This window comes from Euprymna scolopes, chromosome 26, assembly GCF_053919585.1.
Source record: "Euprymna scolopes isolate OS-2025 chromosome 26, ASM5391958v1, whole genome shotgun sequence".
Lineage (NCBI taxonomy): Eukaryota > Metazoa > Mollusca > Cephalopoda > Sepiida > Sepiolidae > Euprymna > Euprymna scolopes.
Genome location: NC_136507.1, coordinates 95,830,655 through 95,851,240, shown reverse-complemented (window position 1 = coordinate 95,851,240; position 20,586 = coordinate 95,830,655). Strand labels below are relative to the sequence as shown.

The window sequence follows — 20,586 nt, the reverse complement described above, 5'->3', positions numbered from 1 at the left end:
GCCAAAGTGAAATTCAAAACTACTTCAAGATCAAAAACTTGACAACAATAAGAGTTATATAAAATAGATTCTGACCAAGAAAATAGCAATTCTTTCCTCTTTGGCAAAAACATCGCTTCTGGAATGTGAGGACTAAAGGAAAAAATAAGGGAAGTGAGAGTTACACGGTTGTCGAAAGTAAACCCATGAGCCTTATTTATCTTATTTATGAAAAACTGCTCATATTTGCTTGAAATTTTTAATTTTTGAAAACAAGAAATTATTTCCCATTGGCTAGTATTTTATTCAGACAAAAAAATGAAATACAATTATAGCAGTTTTTTTTTAACAAATGTCACAAAAGTCCATCAGTTGCCTTGGGTATAAAGCTCAAATCGTTTTATGGGGGATAGATAAGTTAGTGGTGTTACATTTTATTAGTTCTTGTCAGGATTTATATACTAGACACTCTCACCAAAATATCAGATTCACTCCAGTAGCTAATCCCAAAGTTGTTTTTTAAAAATTATATTAAAAAAAATGTATATAAAGAATTCTAATGTGGGACATGGGACAATGTTTACAATTTGTACAAAAAAAGATAAAAATGAAAAAATATTTTTAAAAAAAAACGTATTCTCGAGTTTGCTAGTATGATTTACATGAAATAAGTTGGATATGGCATAAGGAAGATATCTGGATAATTCTGAGCCAATATTATGATACTAATTACTATGTTTATCCTTCCATCCATAAGATGTCAGGGTTTTTTTTATTTTGTTTATGTAAAAATAAAAGTCAATATTTACTTAAAGCATGTTTTTATGTTCTGCAAACTTCTGTTCTCTCTTAGGAAAATCCTCCTCTACCAAGAAACATCCCTACAGTTGCCGGGACTGTCCAATGGTGCAGGTGCATTCTGAAGAGAATCAAAGAACCCATGGAAGAATTACGGCACATTCCAGCTGTATGCCATCTTAAAGCTTTTAACAGAATTTCAAAAATGCTTACCAAAACTATAACAAATATCAAAGCTTTCGAGAAGAAATTGCTTTCATCATGGGAGAGGAATTTAGAAAATTACATCAATGGCCTGAAACTTACATTACTTGTTCAAGATTCAGACACAAAAGAACTTATAGTAAACCTTGATTACAGGTAGGTTTGCATGAAAATCATACATTACAGTTATTATATCATTGATAATTTCCAACTTGGCCTTTTAGCTAGGAACAAGGTGTAGTATCTGTTCTCGTTCAATGGAGGAGAAGTCCTTCATGACTGAGACAATTTTTATTTTTTTCCTATCCAGAGTGCCCCTTTTTGGGGAGCTGGATTTTCCCCACATTAAAAATCAGTCTTGTGTCTAACTCTGTCCTCGTGGGGAGGCAAGTAAATGGGAATTATCATCGATAATATTTTATAGAATCACTCTTGTTTCCAATCGAATAGGTTTTAGGTGGTTTGACAGGTTTTTTGAGTATACTGAGAACAATTTTAGCATTGAAAACCATTACAAATAAGTAGTTTGGTTATTATATCATATGACGAGGTGGCGGTGGGAGTAACTCCTAAATAATTAACTGTTACCCTAACATTTCAACTTCTTGTGATTATATTAGGAAGCAAAACAGGGGGAAAAGGAGGAGACATAAAAAACAAAGAAAGTCATTTGTTGTTATGATCATAATGAAAAAGGAACATAATAGTGATCCTCATTCAATCCTGGGTGACGTCAGGTCTCCCTGCTGGTAGTTTATAATTTTTCCAAGCAACGTCAGGTATTCCTGCTAGCATTTTATAAAAACCTACAATAGGAATCTATTATATAAAGGGTAGTTGTATTATGTATATATGCATGTATTGTATGTATGTCCAGCTAAAACCCTAAAACTACAAAACAACACCAACAAAGTTGGTATATATATATTTTTTTGATCGGCGTTGCCCTGGATAGATAATATCTCAAATTTAGAAAAATATATTCATTTTTTAACCTAAACTGGTACAGATTTCATCAAGGAAAATCTATTTTCCAACTGCTATTAAAGGGAAGTAACTCAGTTTTAATGAAATTTAAACAATAAGACAATAATTCAGAGAGTTTCCTAACATTTAAGCTTCTTCTGAGGTAAAACAGGAGGAGGGTGTAGCTGAGAATAAAGAAAGCAGTACATTGTTATGGGCGTATTAATAAAGTACATAGCAGTGATCCGCATTCAATCCTTGGTGACGTCGGGTCTTCCTAATAATAATAATAATAATAACTAGCAGGATCTGTGGAAATTACACAACAGTATCTCTCATATGTAATATATTACTGCTGGGTATTTTGTGGACATTCAGCGTGAAACGAAACCCTGCAATATTATTGTAGACCTTTTGTTAAAACTGTAAAAGTATTTATCTAAGTAACCTGGTTAATGTAGTGTCAGAATATATCTGGTTATTATGGTTTATCTCCAATATCCTTATAGGAGTCTGTGACATATTTCCATTGTATGGACGCCAAGTGCAAATGGAAACCCCGCGATATTATTATATCATCTTTAGACAGAACAGATACTACTCTTGGAATCTAGCCAGAAGACCAAGAAAGTATATTTTAATTTTATGTACAGGCCAAAAGCGATATCATTTGTTTTTTAAACTTTATTTTATTTATTTATTTTCTTTTTTTACATTGGGTCTTCAGTGATCGGGAGATCCTATTTATTAAAAAGGAGGATATAAGTTAATAATATACTACGAACATTAAATTAACATATCTTCATTTTTAGTAAATAGGATCTTCCAGCCAAATAATTTATAATCTGGAAACCGTGACACATGTACGTACATACATTAAAGATTCTATGGTATTAATATATAGATGATGATGATGATGATGATGATGATGATGATGATGATGATGATGATGAACAATAACAACAACAACATCGACAACAACAACAACGTCTAAAAGATTATTTTTTTTAAACTGATGGGAATAACGAGCAATGGTAAACACGGTTCATCAAAATGTTTTAAACGGAATTCGATTCGGAACTCTTATTAAAATTAGGTGACAACTTATAGAATTAACTGAACGAACAGTGGGACGATTGGAATTTCGGGATAAGTGGACAAAAAATAAGCAATCATGAAATGAGGTGAAATCATAAATTAAAAATATTGTTTTGAAAATTGGAGACAAAAGACCTGACATGTTTTACGACGTAAACAAGTATTATATAAAAAAATTATATAAATGTGGACAAAACAAAAAATATCGTTTAGGTCGCAAGAGTCCGAAAGAACCAGACAAGAAAGGGAGGACACAGAGGAGTCAAAGTTCACACATCCTTTCAGGAGCCATTTAATCAATATGCGGAAACCTTTTAACTAACAGATGCTGATGATTCGTAAAAGTTATTGTCATCAAAGGATGCTGCATAAAACGTGAAACAAATGAGAGAAACTCATCCTTTTTGTACTTATTTTTACAAGACGTATTGCCTCTTGAACCGTTTGGGATCGTGTCTAACAGAGTACTGTGGGGAGTTGAGCAGCAAGATGTCTGTTTACATTACATGTAAACTGCACGTTAGTGCAGTCAGGGAAGCAGAAAACAGGAAGGGAATTCTAAAGTCTAACAGTCTATGGGAACAAACTATTAAAGTGCTGCTTTCTGGATTAGCCGAGACTATGTAAGTTGAAAGCCACAAGTACTAAGAGTCTATCAGAGCATATTCCATTAAAGTACTTGTAAAACAGGCATAGTAATACAACACTGCAGCAATGGGACAGGGGTTAGAGCTTGGCCGATAGTGTGGGACTTATTAGATTTGAGATTCTTTTTGGAACCTTGTCTTAGAGTAAGAGACTAGTGATAGATGCACCAGCCCAGATGTGGCAGCAATACTCCATGCATGGGCGAATTGTTTGTGCGTGTGTGTTTAACAACTAACAAATGAAAGTATGAATGGAGTTGTCTCCCTTACACACTAATTGATCTTATAATTCAAGACAATTAAAATCTCAAAAAAATAATGGGTTGAGATTAAAATTTGTACCCATTATTTTATGTATTAAGGGTTTTTGATTGAAATGAACTTAACGAAGTTGTATTGAATGTAATTCTATCATTCTTTTTTTTTATGGACAAAAAGTTGAAAACTAATTCATTTTTCTTTTTCAGATTGTTGGATGCTGTGCAGGAAGTTAAATGGCTGACCAAAATGGACAATCCATTATCAGGCCCATCAGCAATGATCCTGTCACAAGAAAACAAATTGAAGAACTACAAGATGCATTTGGAAATGTGCTTAAGTGAAGTGCAAAGAATTAAAAAAATGGTTCCATCAATATGGCAGCCAGTTTTTGGCAAACAATTTCAGCAACTAGCGAAACAATTCAATCCTGGCTTAACATCTTTAACATGGAACAGTATGAATATTGGTAAGATAACCGTTTGGATTTAGTATTTGGAAACTGAAATTATACTATTAGTATTGTACCATCTTTCAATGCTCAATTCAGGGGGCGGCGAGGGGAGTATTGCAGTATGGTAATGTAGCACCACCACCCCTGCTGTCCTTCTTGATCTGGGATCATATGGCAGGAAAAAAAACTGGTGCATGTTAATGACCTAAAACTGGTAGAGATAATAACTTCTTTCTTCTTTCCTTTTCTCCTTTTCAAAACATATAATCCAAGTTCCTTTCTCTTAATACTGTTGTTTTTTTTTTTTAAATCAAGACTGACCATAAATCATTCAAGCACCTGCTGGAGGCTGAGTGAACAAATAAGAAGATACAGCAATGGGCTTTGAAGTTTATCAAATATCTGATGTCATGATATCATCCTAACAGACGGAGGGGGAGGGGGAGGAGGCGTAGTATCTATTCTGTTGTCATGAGACCATCCTTCCAGGCATTACTGTATCCCCTTTTTTGTTGGAGGAGGGGTATAGCATATTATTTGTTCTTTGGTCATGAGGTCATTTTTCCAGGTACCACTTCTTCCTTTGGAGAGAGGGCTAGTAGTGTAGTATATGTTTGTCCATCAGGATACCATCCTCTCAGGTATTACCTTTTTTATGTTTTTTGGGGGGGATGGGAGACTATATAATATAGTGTTCCTATTTACAATGCCTCCCTACAGGACAGAGTTAGACACCAGGGTCGTTTTTTAACGTGGAGAAAAGGGTGTTCATTCAACATGATATCATCCTTCAAGGCATTTTTTTTTACTTGGGAATCACCGCTTATCAAGGCCCAAAGGCTAATCGAGGATAAAAGTTAATGAATATAAGGTGGTAGTGTATTAATCGTGTAAATTGAGTAGAATTTGATTATTTATGGGGTAAGCTTGATACGAACTTGTTTATATTCGATTTGAAGTCTACCATGTTGTATTCAACCAGGAAGCAGGCCAGTGGAACAGTGTTCCAAAGGCGGGCAGTTCTGAGAATGCGATTTGGGAGATCATTGATGAAGATCAGGAAGAGTTCTACTGTATAAATAAGCAACTATCTTTTTCACTCTCTCTCTCTCTCGTTCTCTCTCTCTCTCTCTCTCATTCAATGTTTTTATCTTTTACAGATGCATTTCTACACAAAGTTCGATCTGCGATAAATAAAATAGAAGAAGTTGTCAATTCTGTGAATCCACTCATTCAACATCAAATCGATAGTTCCCTTCTTCACATGGAGAAAATGATCTTGATTACGGAAGAGGATTTTGGTACAGTCCCTTTGGTAAGATTTTCAATTAAGTATTCAGCATTAATTAAGAGTTCTTCAACAGGGCAAAGATTAGCACACGACTTTCATAATCATATATAAAGCTTCTGTGTTATACACACATTATTTTCATGATTTTGAAAGTTTGTTTTCCCATTGTTTTCACTGACAAGATCATATAGCACTACTGGCAGTGCTTATGTGCTGAAAATCGTTTTTACATGCTCTTATTTCTTATTTTATGAAAAAGGCACTCCCATACTCTTGAATTGAAAGCAATTTTTAATTTCAGAAGAGTTTCCAATTGGTAGCTATTCTGTACAAGTCCTGGAAATGAAAACTTTTCAGTGGGTCGCTGTTCTGTACAGGTTCTCGACTTTATAATTTTGCAGGCAAAGAACAAAAGATCCTTCTCGTGTTGACACGAAAAAATTATGTGCTTGAATGCTCAAAGATTCAATATTTTTATGGAGCAATTCTGATTTCTGATTGGTTGCTAGCAAAACGTGGCTTAATTTGTTTCATCAGTTCCTATCGGCAGCATTTATAAATAGAACCTCGCAACTTTCAGTGATTATACCGTCATTCTATTCTTTGGAATTGTGAGGAAGAGTCTCTTTGTTGATTCGGTTGCTTGGAGACTGGGTAGAAAAGTACCAGTCAAAAATCCATTCTTGACAATCAGCCAGACAGGTGCGGGGTCAGGACTAAGGTACACTGCCTGGGTATCACCTAGGAGGTCCACCGTCCTAGGTCTTGCCACCTGGCTTTCGGGTGGGATAAGTTTATTACTAGCTGCCTGAGGCGCCCCAACCAGGGAATGCCGGTGGGGATACCCAGGCAATTTTTTTCTAGGCAAGAGTGTCCCGCCTTTAGGAGAGCTTGCTTGACATCCCCACTTTCTCGACCTTGTGTCACATCATGGGCAGCATGTAAATCTCTACCCTCATTCTAAATAAAAAATATTGCGACCCATACCTTGCATGATTCGGCATATTCTCTCCTGATGTGTTCCTCCTCTGAAATTCATTCAATAATGATACACTTAAATATATTTTAATTCATGCAGGTTTCGTATTTATTATTATAGAGTCACTTCTCTATTGAATATTATATTATACCTAATAAATAGTAGTGATTTAAAAAGTAAAAAAAAAAAAAAATGACATGGGTGCAATCAGCGAGAATCGAAACCAAAATATTTAGTGCGCCAGCCATGTTCCCTGACGATATGTAGCTATTGAGAGCTCGATAAGAAAGATTCAATATTAAATGACTTAAAGAAATGAATTGAATTTGGGCATGCGCAGAAAGAAACAGAAATCAGCAAGTTGAAATGAACATTTTGCATTTCAACTTGCCGACATATTTCTGTACACATTATTCCTCCAAACAAAGATTTTATTTGTTATAAACCATCCTCGGTGCATTTTGTGACCAATAGTTTACGAGTTTATCAGTTAAATATTTACACACAGACACACACATATATCTACTGTTTTATTTATATAGATTTATACATACTGTGCTGATCTGAGATATTCATGGATGGCTGTGTTCTTGAAGTGAAATCGACTCTGGAACTTCTTGAAATTCTTATCTGAGCTCATACATTAGAGCCATTACGTTTTCACGTTAAATCAGTTCTCTCTAAATGCTTTTCCATATCCGTAACGTTAAAAGGGAACCAACACGTTGTAGCCAAAGCAGACAAAGAATAGAAAAGAACCTCAACTTGCTTTTTTTGTTGTACGACATTTATTTCCTCTATCTCCCGCCACGTGTGACTTCTAGTTATGGCTGTGACGTCTCTCACGTTGTTATGTGATGGCTCTTTGGCTATGATTACAGCATAGTATCTGTGTTATGTTGTGGCAGACAGTGCCAAGGGCCAGAATGATTATTATAAGTAATTGTTAAGTTATTTGGGTTAAAAAGATGCTCAGAATATGTTTTAAAAGAAAGGAATGTTAGTTAAAATATTTATGTTAAATATTTAACTGGGAATTTTGGCTAAAGGAAAAGTATTATGAACAGAGGAAAAGCATAAACAAAGCTAGTTTGGAATATGGAAATCAAAACGTGGATTCCATGAACAAAGCTTCTGTCTTAGAACTGCACGCCTGTGGAACTCTGTTCCGTCTGCCTGCTTCCCACCTGACTACAACTTGGATGTCTTCAAGTCCAACGTAAACAAATTTCTAATGAACCGCCCCCTTAAGTAAATACTTCATCAAATCTCCACACTAACGTACTGTACTTGCAATAACCCTTATCCCTGAGTGGCTTCCGGGTCTTGATAAGTGGTGTCCACCGTGTAAAAAAAAAAAAAAGAAAAAAGAAATTTGGTTTAGTAAACAACGATGAAGCACACGTGACAAACAAGATTGTCCACTCTGACTAACGTCAGAGACACATAAGCCAGGAGAAATCAAAATTAGGAATTAGTCTGTGACGGGGAGTTGAGGAGACGAGTTGTAAGTTAGTTAGCCATTGGGTTAGAGTGGACAAGAATTGTTTCTGTGGTCCATTGGAAGCATCTATGGGCCAACTAAGGAAAATGTAAGGGAGAAGATTAAGAGCTGAAAACTCCAAGACATGGAACATTTGAAATATCTAACAAACAAGGGTTTTATTCATCATTGTTAAAGACTGCCCGTTTCATTATCCCATTCGTTATTGTCGTTATTATGTGAAAATACCCACATACACCTAGAAAAGCTATTAAATATACACGTAACAGATCGACACATACAGACACCCCATATACAAAGAAAAATAACTGTCTTTATAATTCTAACCACTAGACAATACCCGAGCATCGATTACAGAAACACGTATAACTTATATACATTAGACATACGTAGACACGGTTATATATAAATATATACAACAATGTGATCATCTTTTCAAACATGCTCTCGAACGTTATCCACGCCTCTAACGTGATAATCTTCTTAAACATGCTTTCTCCTTTTTTATAGTCTTTTTCCTTACCGTGATGTCATTTTGCTCATGGCTCAGTATCTGCGTATAGCCGTCCGTGCTGTGTTATATACCTAAGACTATTTTCTATCTTTACAATTCTTCTATCAGACTTTGTATAAAGTATTGTTGTCATATTTTGGCACGATGATTCTCTGTCTCATTTGAGGGTTCTTGAAGTGTGTCTATAATTTTCTTGGTCCCACTCTTTTCTTTTCTTCAACCTCTCGTTCAAAGACGTGATGTTGCTAGTCTCAGTCTCTGCTGTAAGTGCTATTATGACGTGTGTTCTTCAGAATTGTCTGATTCATTCCTGCTTCCTTTGTTCCAGCTCGTTTGACTTTTTGTTCCAGTGGTCTTTATCGATTTGCTGTCCTCATACCTTGTTTTAATACAGATTCCTATTCTAGTAGCTTCTTTCCAAGAAGCTTGTGGAAATCTCTTCCTACTGACTGTTTTCCTTCTACCTATAGCTTTTGTCTTTTCAGTTTTTATTCTTGGATATTGTTGTAATTTTATAATTTTATTTAAAATAACAAACTTTGTTATGATTGTTGTTCACGTGACTTTCCTATTTAAATATGTTTTCTTTTATTTTTTATTCATGTGCGTTTGGTCTCTTTCCTTGTTGTTTCTACTGTAAAATTCAGTTGAATAAAGCCTTGAAAAGGTCTTCCTACTTTCGTCTTCAGTTGCACTACAAATGTGGACAAGGGCAAACCCAGCAATTTTCAGACTATTCGCCCGAACTATCTGAACCTTTTGCTAACCTTTTCAATCTTTCACTGACTACCAGAGTTGTTCCCGCTGATTGGCGCCTGTCCATAATCTGCCCTATCTTTAAAGAAAGATAACCATATAAATGAATTACAGACCAGTGAGCCTCACCTTTATCATCTCAAAACCCTTTATGGTTTACTCACGGCAGCAATCATAGCTTACCTTATATCTGCGACTACCATCTCTTGATCTTAACATGGTTTAATTTCGAAACGTTCACTTATGAAAGAATGGGTTATGAGTAGTGATGGGACGATTCTAATATTTTTTCTGATTCCGATACAATTACCGATTCCGATATAATTAACGATTCTGATTCCGATTCTTTATAAATCTGTAAATATTTAACTATAAAGTTATTATTTTTCCTGATTACTGTAAAAATGCATGATAATGTAATAAACGAAAAAAATACACTTGTGGGAATCATCTATTGATTTTAATTTTATTAGAAATTAAAAATTAATAAATTCCGATAGAATTGCTGATTATGATTCATTATAAATTTCTAAATATTGAACTATAGAGTTGTTATTTTCCCTGATTACCGTGAAAACGCATGCTAGATGTGGAGATATTTTCCTAAACAAAAAAATTACACGTGTGGAGGATCATCTATCGATTTTAGTTTTACTAGTAATTAAAAATCAATAAATATTTATTATTTTAGAATTATTACCAGCAAAGGAAGATTTCGTTTTAAACACAGTCAAATAAAAAGACAATTAAAAGAATCGTTTTGGTATCGGAAAATATGCACAAATGTTTCCGATTCCGATACCCCCAAATGTTTCAATCTTTCCGATTCCCAATTACCCATTCTATTTTAGGTCAGATGTTTTACTGTGTTTTTTTTTTGGGGGGGGGTCGGTGAAGTGAGGGGTAATTTTTTCTCATAATCTTGTAAAATTTTTAACTCATAAGAAAATCAAACTGATTTTTAGAATTGGAAATTTTATTTTTCTATTACAAATACTCAAATCAAACTTTTTGTTGTGAGGGAGGCGTTCTACTTTTTGAGTGAGTATGCATAGTTTTATGACCTTGCAACTCGGACTCAGGGTTAGTGGTAAATGAGATTTAGGTAACTCTATTAACAAAATATTTGCAAACTAATGAAATAAAAAAATTCTGTTAAAATTTAAGCAGTATAAAATTATGAGGGGCTGTTCTTTGATAAAACCTATTTTATTTATTTTTTTAATTTCAGCCGCATGAAAATTTTATGCAGAAAATGAGTGATTGTATTAAAATTAGAACACAAGAAATGAATGATCATGTTTTGAAAATACAGGACACAATCGATGAAATCTTGGATATTCTCTCTACAAGAACTGTAAGTTGTTTTACAACTATGAGGTGTATAATCAGAACATAACATTATGCATCTGCTAATAAATAAAGAAAAGTTAGTCTGAATTTTTACTTTAAACTTAAATAGCATTGCATTTAACAAATCGATATTTGATTCTGACTAGCAAATTATTCTTTTTTTATCATTGCACCATGTTTTTTACACTAAAAATGCATATATATATATATATATATATATATATATATATAATATTTTTGCAAAAATCAGGACAACAAAATATAAAATAAGAGAATCATATGGTGTATTTCCTTAAGTGTTACAATTGTTTCGTAATCATTTGGACAAATTTAAACATTACATTATTTAAAAATATTCCAAAAATAGCTACTCTTCAGACACTATATATATACAAGTTAGAAAAGCATTTCATCCAAGGACAAAATGTTTTTACTATAGGCTTTAAAAATAAAGGCACAAGATTCAATTTGAAATTTATTTATCTTCAAAGTGCACTTTTATAAATTTTACAAAGTAAGGTATAAAAATTTAATTTAAATTGAATAAAAAAATTACCCTTGGATTTATTTTATGTAATGTACATTCTGTTGCACTTAAAAAAAAAATAATTGAAAGTTTTATATCTATATCATTAATTGCTAGATGAAAGATAATGTTCTCAGTGTGGATGATGCCCAAAATACAATAACAAATTATTTAGGACTTCTACCCGATTGTGGCTGATGGAACGCGAGCATGCTACCCCTGTGAATTAATTAAATTTTGTGCTGATTCCTGAGTTTAATAGAAATATTCTCAAGTTTGACAAGATACATCTTAAGAAGTTCGGTGGTGACATCAACCAAAACGTTGTGAAAATAACACTCAAGATGAGAACAGTAGTCTGAAGAATCCAAATAATCCAAATTATTAATCATTATCTCAAAAGATACACCTGAAGAAGGTCGGAGGTTACATCAACCAAAACGTTGTGAAAATAACACCCAAGATAAGAATAAAAGTTTGAAGAATCCAAATAATATGACTAAAAATGAAATTCCATTTTATTTATTATTTGTTCTCTTTCATTGAATAATTCCTTCTGTTATCCTACTGATGATCGTCTCCACAAAGAAATGATGACAATAGTCTGGAGTTAGTTGACTCTGTTATTTAGAAGTTATCTTGAGTGTAGGTGGTAAATGTGGCCACAAGGGTAAAGTCAGTTTTGACGAAATTTAGCTCTTCCTCTATACATCTGTTGTTATGTAAAAAGGGACAGACCCCAGTAAGTAAAAGAGCACGCTAGATAAGTTGAACATGAGAACAGATTTTATTAAAATACTTGCAAAACAGGTGCAGAGATGTAACAATGTTACATGGTTGGCCAATAGTGTGTAATCTAGTAAATTTGAGACTTATTTTGGACCTGTCTAAGAATTAGAGACTAGTGATATATGCACCAGCCCAGATACTCCATGCGGGGGAGAATTATGGCTTTGTAAAGATAAAGAATATTGTCTGAATTTTTTTTTCAGTCATTCTTTTGAAAATTTATACCTGAAAATTTTTTTTCATTTGTAGATTCTGACTACAGCTTTTCCAAAGAAAATTTCACAAGAACTTTCGAAATCAGATGATTGTATTTTTACAGAGATAGAAAAGAAAAGGTTGAGACAAAAAATATTAAGTGAGTATCATTTTTCGGGATTTTTGAGTTTTGATTGATTAAACACCATTTTTTTTTTTCAGAAAACAGTAATAACATTGTTGTGGACGAATAAGAATCTAGAAAAAGATACAATTCGGCATTTAGTACAAAGGAAATATATTGAAATAGAGTATAATTACACATCAGTTCGATTGCCAAGTGTGTATAACCTGTGAAATATATTTTTCTGGTCTTTATAGTAATTGGAAGAGTTCATTGTTATCCGTAAGGTGGTGTTAAGTTTTGAGACATTGTGTTGAACAAAGTTGGCAGCGTAGTTCAGACCAGTAACCAAGATGGCGGCCAAGAATCAAATGCGGTCTGTGGCGTAGTTAACGGTGAACTGAATTTTTTATAATAATTTTGAAACGTTTTCATTGGTTGTTTAGCACAGCCGGTGTTTATAAAAATGATTGGCGAATCCATTCGTCTCATACCCCCATTACTCGTGATGGGGAAGGTCTCCTAGCGGCTTTGGCTGCAGGGAGACAGGGTAGTAGTACTCGTCAAGGATTCGTCACTTGACACTCAGCCCGACAGGTGAGGGGCTGGGAACCGGCCCAGCACCTGTCGGACTGAGGTACGCCGCCTGGGTAATACCTAGGAGGTCCACCCTCCCAGGCCTTGCCACTGGGCTTTCCGGTGGAGTAAGTTCATTGCTTACTGCCTGAGGCGCCCCTACCGGGGAATGCCGACAAGGTTACTCAGACAATTTTTTCAATTGCAGGAGTGCCCCTCCTTTAGGCCTTCTCCCACATTTTGCCGAGGTGGGCGGCAAATAAATCTCTACCCCTATTAGGAGTCAAAAACATTTTACAGGTGGACACCACAACAAATATAAAAAAATAACTTTTTCCCTATTTTATTTATTTTTAATTGATATTTAGTTCAAGAATCCCATTTAGAAGTGGCTTTTTGGAATTTCGAGTGTAATATGTCCAGACCAATTTCTTTGCTGGGTCCCTGTTACAAAATGAAAGAGAAACACTTGTTCTTCGGAATATTTTTTCTTTTTTACTTTATTTCACCCCAAACGTAAGGGTCTACTTAAAATTAGGCACATTCTAAGTACAATGTTGTGTACTATGGACATCCCCTTTCTCAGAGCGAAGTCTTTGGGAAGCAAATAAATCATAAAAAAAGAGGAAAAGCTGTTGGAAGTTAAAAATTGCCATTAACCAATACAATAGAGTAAAGTAAGGCACTCAAATACATAGTGGCTTTCTGCCTTGTCTGGAGTGATTTTCTATTAAAAAACGAGGAAAACATGTCAGAAGCAAAAAAAATTCATTAATCAATACAATAGGGTGATACGGCATAATCACGTTTACTCACCGGTTCTTGCCAGATCACTGAAGTTAAGTAACGATGAGCCTGGCCAATACCAGATGGGTGACCATTTGAAAATACTTGGTGCTGTATGCGCTCTCTGATTATCTCGGCAGTGTTTCCAGTTGCCCTGAACTTATATACTTGCAACTGGAATTATAATAGTGCCAAATCAAGAGAGGTGTTGTTGGAGATTGCACAACTCTTGTCACAAAAAAAAAAAAAAAATTCACCCGCAGGCAGCCTTCAGTGAGTATCCGTGATTGAATGGAGCGTTTTTTGTTGTTTAGGGAGAAGTAATTCATCAAGGCACATGGGGATGTTGGCATATCATAATTATCAATGCCTCACAGAAGATTATGTCTGAAGATGAATATGTGTGCATATGTGTGTATCGCATGAATGACAGAAAGTAGTGGAAGAAATGAGGATACTTACGGTTGACGTAAACATTTATATAGAAAGAAGCAAAACATAGAATGATACAAATTACATCTATCAGTCTTAGTCCGATATTACTTGAGTTTGTGTGTTACAACTATCACGGACAAAAGTAATATATCTCCATCTTCATTTAGCTGAGTTCAAAGTAATCCTTTCATTGGTGCCTGCTAGTGTCTGTCTCATGCCGTCCTCACATCTCCAGATTAGAACTCGCATAACAGAGATAAAAAAAAGAGTAGGTAACTCTGCCTGAAACAGAAAAGGAGTTATTTCTCCTTAATCATAGTTCTATTGTCCTAACACATACACGATCATAAATAGCAAAGGTGACGTTTTACATTATTTCCTTTTATTTATAACTTGAAGAATGAAAATGGTAATCTGAGGCTGTGAGCAGGAATACAAAGAGATCTTCATTTATGCCAGGGCAACACCGGTATGCCTACTAGTTATACCTAAATAAAATCTGAAATAAAATCATGAAGTTAATTTCTTTTTTCATCTTTCTTTCCTTTTACCTTTAATTTCAGATCAATACAAAAATTGTTTGTTTAAAGTCATAAAAGGAATAACATTGAAGTCGTTGCTGTTTTTAAGTTCATCCTTGGGATTCCAAGAGAAACCGATTTCTCAAGATCTGCAAGAAATTCCCAAATCGCTAACTACAAACTCTGAAACGCCAACCAATAATGTTGCCGTAAATGCAACAACTATTACAAGGTCCGGAATTTCATCAGCCATGTGGAACTCTTCAGAAATGAAACCAGATAAACAACAACCAGATATACAGTTAGTTTATATTTCTATGCTTTTTTTTATTATTATTTTTATGTCATGTTACGTGTAAGAATATCTAGTTTGAGAATCATTTTAAACAATGAATAGAATCTTTAAATGATTTTGTAATAACTTGTATTCATTCATATTATTTCGACTACTGTTCTCATCTTGAGTCCTATTCACACAACGTTTCACTCGATGTAGCCTCCAGCCATCTTCAGGAGTATGTTGTGTAACTCGAATAATCTTTCTACTGAATTTGGTAATTTGCATTGAACTTTGAACAGAACTCTTAATTTAATATGCAACAGACTCTGGATGCACATATGGCGGCTATATGTAAATACTGAACCACATACGAAATGATGGCATAGTAAGGAAAAAGAAAAACTATAAAAAGGAGAGAGAGGGCATATTCAAAAGCACGTTCAAGAGCACATTCGAAACAAGGTTTGAGAGGACAGAGGTGAGAGAGACGGAGCACGATCACATTTTATTCAAGAAAGTACCTGGAAATAAATGTTCCTATTTACTTGCCTCCCCACGAGGGTAGGGTTAGACACAAGGTCGGTTTTTAATGTGGGGAAAATCCAGCTCCCCAAAATGGGGCGCTCTGGATAGGAACAAATATAAAAATTGCCTAAGTCATGAAGGATTTCTCCTCCACTGACCGAGGACAGAAAAGGTGAAGTATAGCATCAGAACAGCTACTACACTGTGATCTTGTTCTGAAGGCCAATGTTAAAGGAGTCAAGTTATTACTTGTCCTATGTTCCTTGTGACATACTTTGCTATGTGTTTGGTCCTCGGTGTCTATATGCTAATGTTACAAATCCACACGAGTAGCATGTTCTCATTCGATCAACCATAACTGGGTAGAAGTCCCGAGAAATTTGCAACTGTATTTTTTTAGTTTTACCTGCACTGAGCATTGAACCTTACAACTGAATTTGACCAAGTTTTTTTTTATCTACTATGCCACGGCTGACAGAACAAGAACATATTATCCCTGTGGATTAAATAAAGGGTTCTGTTCAAAATTCTTAGAAGATTCCTGAGTCCAACAGAAAGATTTTCCAACAACATACACTTAACGAAGGTCGGAGGTAACATCAACCAAAACGTTGTGTGAATAACAATCAAGATGAGAACAGTAGTCTGAATTATCCAAATAATGCGAATTATCATTCCTTATCTGAAAATAAAAATCCAGAAGCCTGTATTTAATTCTAATGTTTTTTGTGTGTGTGTTTTTTGTTCACCCTAAACAAGGCATATTGCCACTAAAGCATAAGGAGCTATTGTGATAGGAGTAAGATTTATATGAGGGAACAATCTGGGTGGGAAGTTGAGCAGCAAGATGTTTGTCGATGTTACATTTAAATTTCTATATGTTGATACAGTCAGGGGAAACAGGGAGGGAATTTCAAAGAGGCCGTTGGAGTAGAAAATCTTCTGACATCTCAGGGCCTCTACAGAGAAGGATGTGATTTTGCTATTCATAAATTAATTCTATCTGAAGATTTTGAGTTCGATAGCAGATTACAAAAATGGGTTTAGTTTGAAATTCCCAAAGATTACTGACTACAATAAGAGACTTCTGAAGAAGGCTGAAGAACAGCCGAAAATGTGAAAATGGTAACAGTCAAGATAAGAATAACATTTTTTTTGTTGATTTTTTTTTCTAGAATTTGCAGTGTGTTGAGCTACAATATTCCAAACATTGTGATGCAGCCGACGTTTACGAATATTAATAAATCAATCATGAGTGTTGTTTACCAAATTAGAGACATGAGCAAAGGTGAGTTGAATTAACAAAACTTGATTCAGTTTTTTATCAGCCAAAAACGTCTTTTGTAATGTGTAGATTAGATTTTTAACTTTTTGCATAAAAGCTCCTTGAGAATCCTCCGTTGTCAGTGTTGTGGGTGACGTAAGTCCGAGTTCCTTAACATTCCTCGTCACCAGTGTTGTGGTCCCATAAGAGCCCAGAAAAAAGACACGACTCAGTATTTAGTGAAAAGAAAATATATTGAACAAAAAAGTAAATGCAACAAATAAAGACTATGGTAATATGTCAGTCCGATTGCCAGGTATGATGACTTGTGCATAATGCAGAGAAACATTCTTCTAGCCTTTATAGTAAGTGGAAGAGTTCATTGTTATCTGTAAGGTGGACACCGAAACAGTAATGTTTAGATTATAAAATTATATTATAAGATTATATTATGATTTTGAATCAAATAGATTTGAGGGACCCCAGAATTGTTATATATTAGCAATGCCAGATAGTCCTCATTAATTATTTTTATGATTGTGTTTCGAAAGTGCAAATAAAATGTCACCTAAAATAGTTATTTTATAATGAAATATTTATTTACAATAGATTTGGAATTTGAAATGTGAGATTAGAAGAACAATAACATGCGAAGTTGTATCTTTAAACAAACAGATATTTATTTATTTAAAGTTTCGGATTTTCGGCTTATAAAAAAGCCTTCATCAGGATTATTTAAAGAAAACAATACAATAAATTGGTCTTTTTTTTTCTTTTTCTTTTTTCTTCTCTTGTGTGCCATGATGTCACTCTGGTGGAGTAATGCTAAGTGTTTATTTGTCACATTCTCAAAATTAAAAATATTTTTAAGAGTAGGAAGGGGAATATGGAGTCAGTCCTGGAAATGGCTGAAGCAGTTTACGACCTCAAAATTATTTTATTTCATATATATTTTTAAGAGAGGAGAGAAGGTTATGTGGAGTTAGTCCCAGAAATGGCTGAAGCAGTTTACAATCTCAAAATTATTTCATTTCATATATATTTTTAAGAGTAGAGGGGTAGAATATAGAACCCGTCCACAGTTTCAAAATTACTTTATTTCACATATATTTTAAGTCAATGGAGTGAGAGGCGAATTTCGAATCAGTCCAGGAAATGACTGAAGCAGTTTACAATCTCAAAATTACTTCATAAAATAATTAGTATGTTTAAAAGCAAATTCATTTTTCTCATTGTTTTATACGGCCCCGAGCAACGCCCGGTAGCCCTGCTAGTATTATATAAAGAACAAGTTTTTTAGTCTGTGATGACTCTATTAAATGTAGTACAATACAATAATACAGCTCTCTATTTCTAAGAATTGTAGGCTTGTAGAACTTTCTTCCTGTTGATTGTTTTCCTCTTACCTATAGTTTTATTCTTTTCATGATTAAAGCCAATTGCCTTTGTGATAATCGTCTTTTGTTCTTGTTAGCTCCTTGCATCAAGTGGCGTTATGTCTTATCTGGAGCGATTTTCATTAAAAAAATCTAAGACTACTTGATGTAGTGCTGGATAAGATTAGCGCAATGCCTATTGCAATCTTAGTAAAACAACAACAAAAATTTAAATATAAATATACAGACCCTCCCTCAAAATGCTACCCATAGTAAATAAATAAATAAAATTAATAAAATTCACAATCCAACCTTATTTAGTGCTAATAAACTTCAGTCTATGTCTGGCTTGTCCACCAAGTTTCAGTCATAAATGTCCAATAGACCCAAACTAAATAGATTGGGTTGCTGAAAGGATTGTAATTTTTATAAATGATTCCATAGGTGATATTATTTATTTTATTTATATTTATTGTTTTGTTGTCACTCCGTATGTCAGAAAAAATAAATGAAAGTTGATGATTTCTTATTTGGTAATTTGTGGTAATATATACCCATATTTCATCTTCTAAGTTGATACTTCCTGAATTGATGCCTACCCAGTATTCCCTTTTTATGTTGTATATCGAGGTGGCTTTGAAGGGGACGGAAATAGGAAGATAGTTGTAAAGAATTCAAGAGTGACAGACATTGGAATGGAAGAGGCAAAATTGGAAGTACCAATTTGTATGCCGAGAGATAGAAAAAAAAAATCACTTAGAAGCAAGACGGAAGGCATATTTTAAAATAAATAAGCACATTAAAATAGCACATAATAGACTATATGTCTGTCTCTCTGCACCTGCCCTCTCTCCCCTCTCTCCCCTCTCTGCCTGAATAATGTATCTAGAATAATAAAACAGGAATTTATTTTTGGTGCAGGTTAGTTTGAAAACAAAAAAATATCAACCACCCTTGGAATCGTTAATAAAATTTACAATCCTTTCTGTAATACAACCATATTTGGTATAGACTAACTGTATGTCTTACTTGTGCACCAAGATTCAGTCATGAATATCCAACAGTCTTTGTTTTATTATAGTTTAATAAAAAGTACATCTGAGTATAATATATAAAATTGTCAATAACACTGACACACTCCTTTTTTTTGGTATTCTTTATCAAAACAATCCTCAGACTATCCATGGACTGAAGAGGGTCATTACAGCTGAAATCAGAGCAGTTCCTAGATATGTATTAGGTTGCATTTGATGGAAGGAGATACAAATTATGAAACCTTGTATCAGTGATTCCAAAACATGATATTAAATTTATTATATTCCAGAAATATTTCTTAATGAATTCTGCCATGAGAATTTGAATCAGATGATATTGCAAGACAAGGACATTATTGATGTGGCGGAAAGGATTGAATTGGCACTATTTGGTATGTAACGTCTTTTTTAATTATTTTTAATTTCGTATGTAATATTTTTTTATTTGGTATGCAGTGTTTTTTTTTTTTGGTATGTAGTGTTTTTTATTTGGCATGTAATGTCATTTTTTTGTTTTGTGTGACGTGTCTTTTATATCATTAATTTCGTATGTAATATTTTTTATTTGGTATGTAATGTCTTTTTTAATTTTTTTATTTGGTATGTAATGTTTTTTTTTTGGTATGTAGTATTTTTTATTTGGTATGTAATGTCGTGTTTTGCTTTGTGTGACGTGTCTTTTATATTATTTTGTATGTAGTGCCATTTTTATTTGGTATGTAATGTCTTTTTTGCTTGGTATGAAGTTGTTCTAATAATTCAGTACCAGAAGAAATCGTAGATATTTCTTCATTTTGCCCTTCACATTCATCCTGAGACAATGTTTGACCTGCATGACTTAATACACTGTTTCTCTTTTCACTATTTAATATAGATGTGTTGTGCTTTTCTTGCATGAGAAATTCTGTCATTTCTAGATTAAAATGTTTTTTGTATTACATTTTTCACTTGTGAAATAAAAGATCGTTAGCGGAGTATTCAAACTGAAAGGCTGTCTAGTTTTCTTGTGTGTGATAGCTTAAAAGCAGCCTTAATTAATAAAAAAAACTTCTATTTATTTCTTTTTGCTGAAAACATGGTTTCAGTGCCATATTTACTATCTGCACCATTCTTTTCAATAATCCATTTAAGTGATATGTAGAGTTTATACCCAATTTTTCCAGACCAGAAACTAAAATATGCTTTTAACTCTGTTTCCATGATTTGTACCATTCTTTTCACTAACCCATTAGATTGAGGATGATATGGTGGTGTCTTATACCATATATATTTTTCATACCATAAACTAAAATCTTCATCACAAAACTCTGGCATATTATCAGAATTTTTTGTTTTTGTCGTTTCTGGAAAATAA

General features: G+C 33.9%; 1 protein-coding gene across 1 annotated transcript in view; it reads left to right on the top strand.

Moving 5' to 3' along the window:
- LOC145247846 (uncharacterized) overlaps nucleotides 1-20,586 on the top strand; it is an 89,049-nt gene that overhangs the window by 58,911 nt on the left and 9,552 nt on the right. The window contains exons 13-20 of the mRNA XM_080109469.1: nucleotides 833-1,137; nucleotides 4,160-4,419; nucleotides 5,583-5,719; nucleotides 10,680-10,805; nucleotides 12,366-12,471; nucleotides 14,796-15,054; nucleotides 16,734-16,846; nucleotides 19,523-19,624. Of these exons, the coding sequence (XP_079965595.1) occupies nucleotides 833-1,137; nucleotides 4,160-4,419; nucleotides 5,583-5,719; nucleotides 10,680-10,805; nucleotides 12,366-12,471; nucleotides 14,796-15,054; nucleotides 16,734-16,846; nucleotides 19,523-19,624 (1,408 nt within the window). The remainder of the gene's footprint in view (nucleotides 1-832; nucleotides 1,138-4,159; nucleotides 4,420-5,582; nucleotides 5,720-10,679; nucleotides 10,806-12,365; nucleotides 12,472-14,795; nucleotides 15,055-16,733; nucleotides 16,847-19,522; nucleotides 19,625-20,586) is intronic.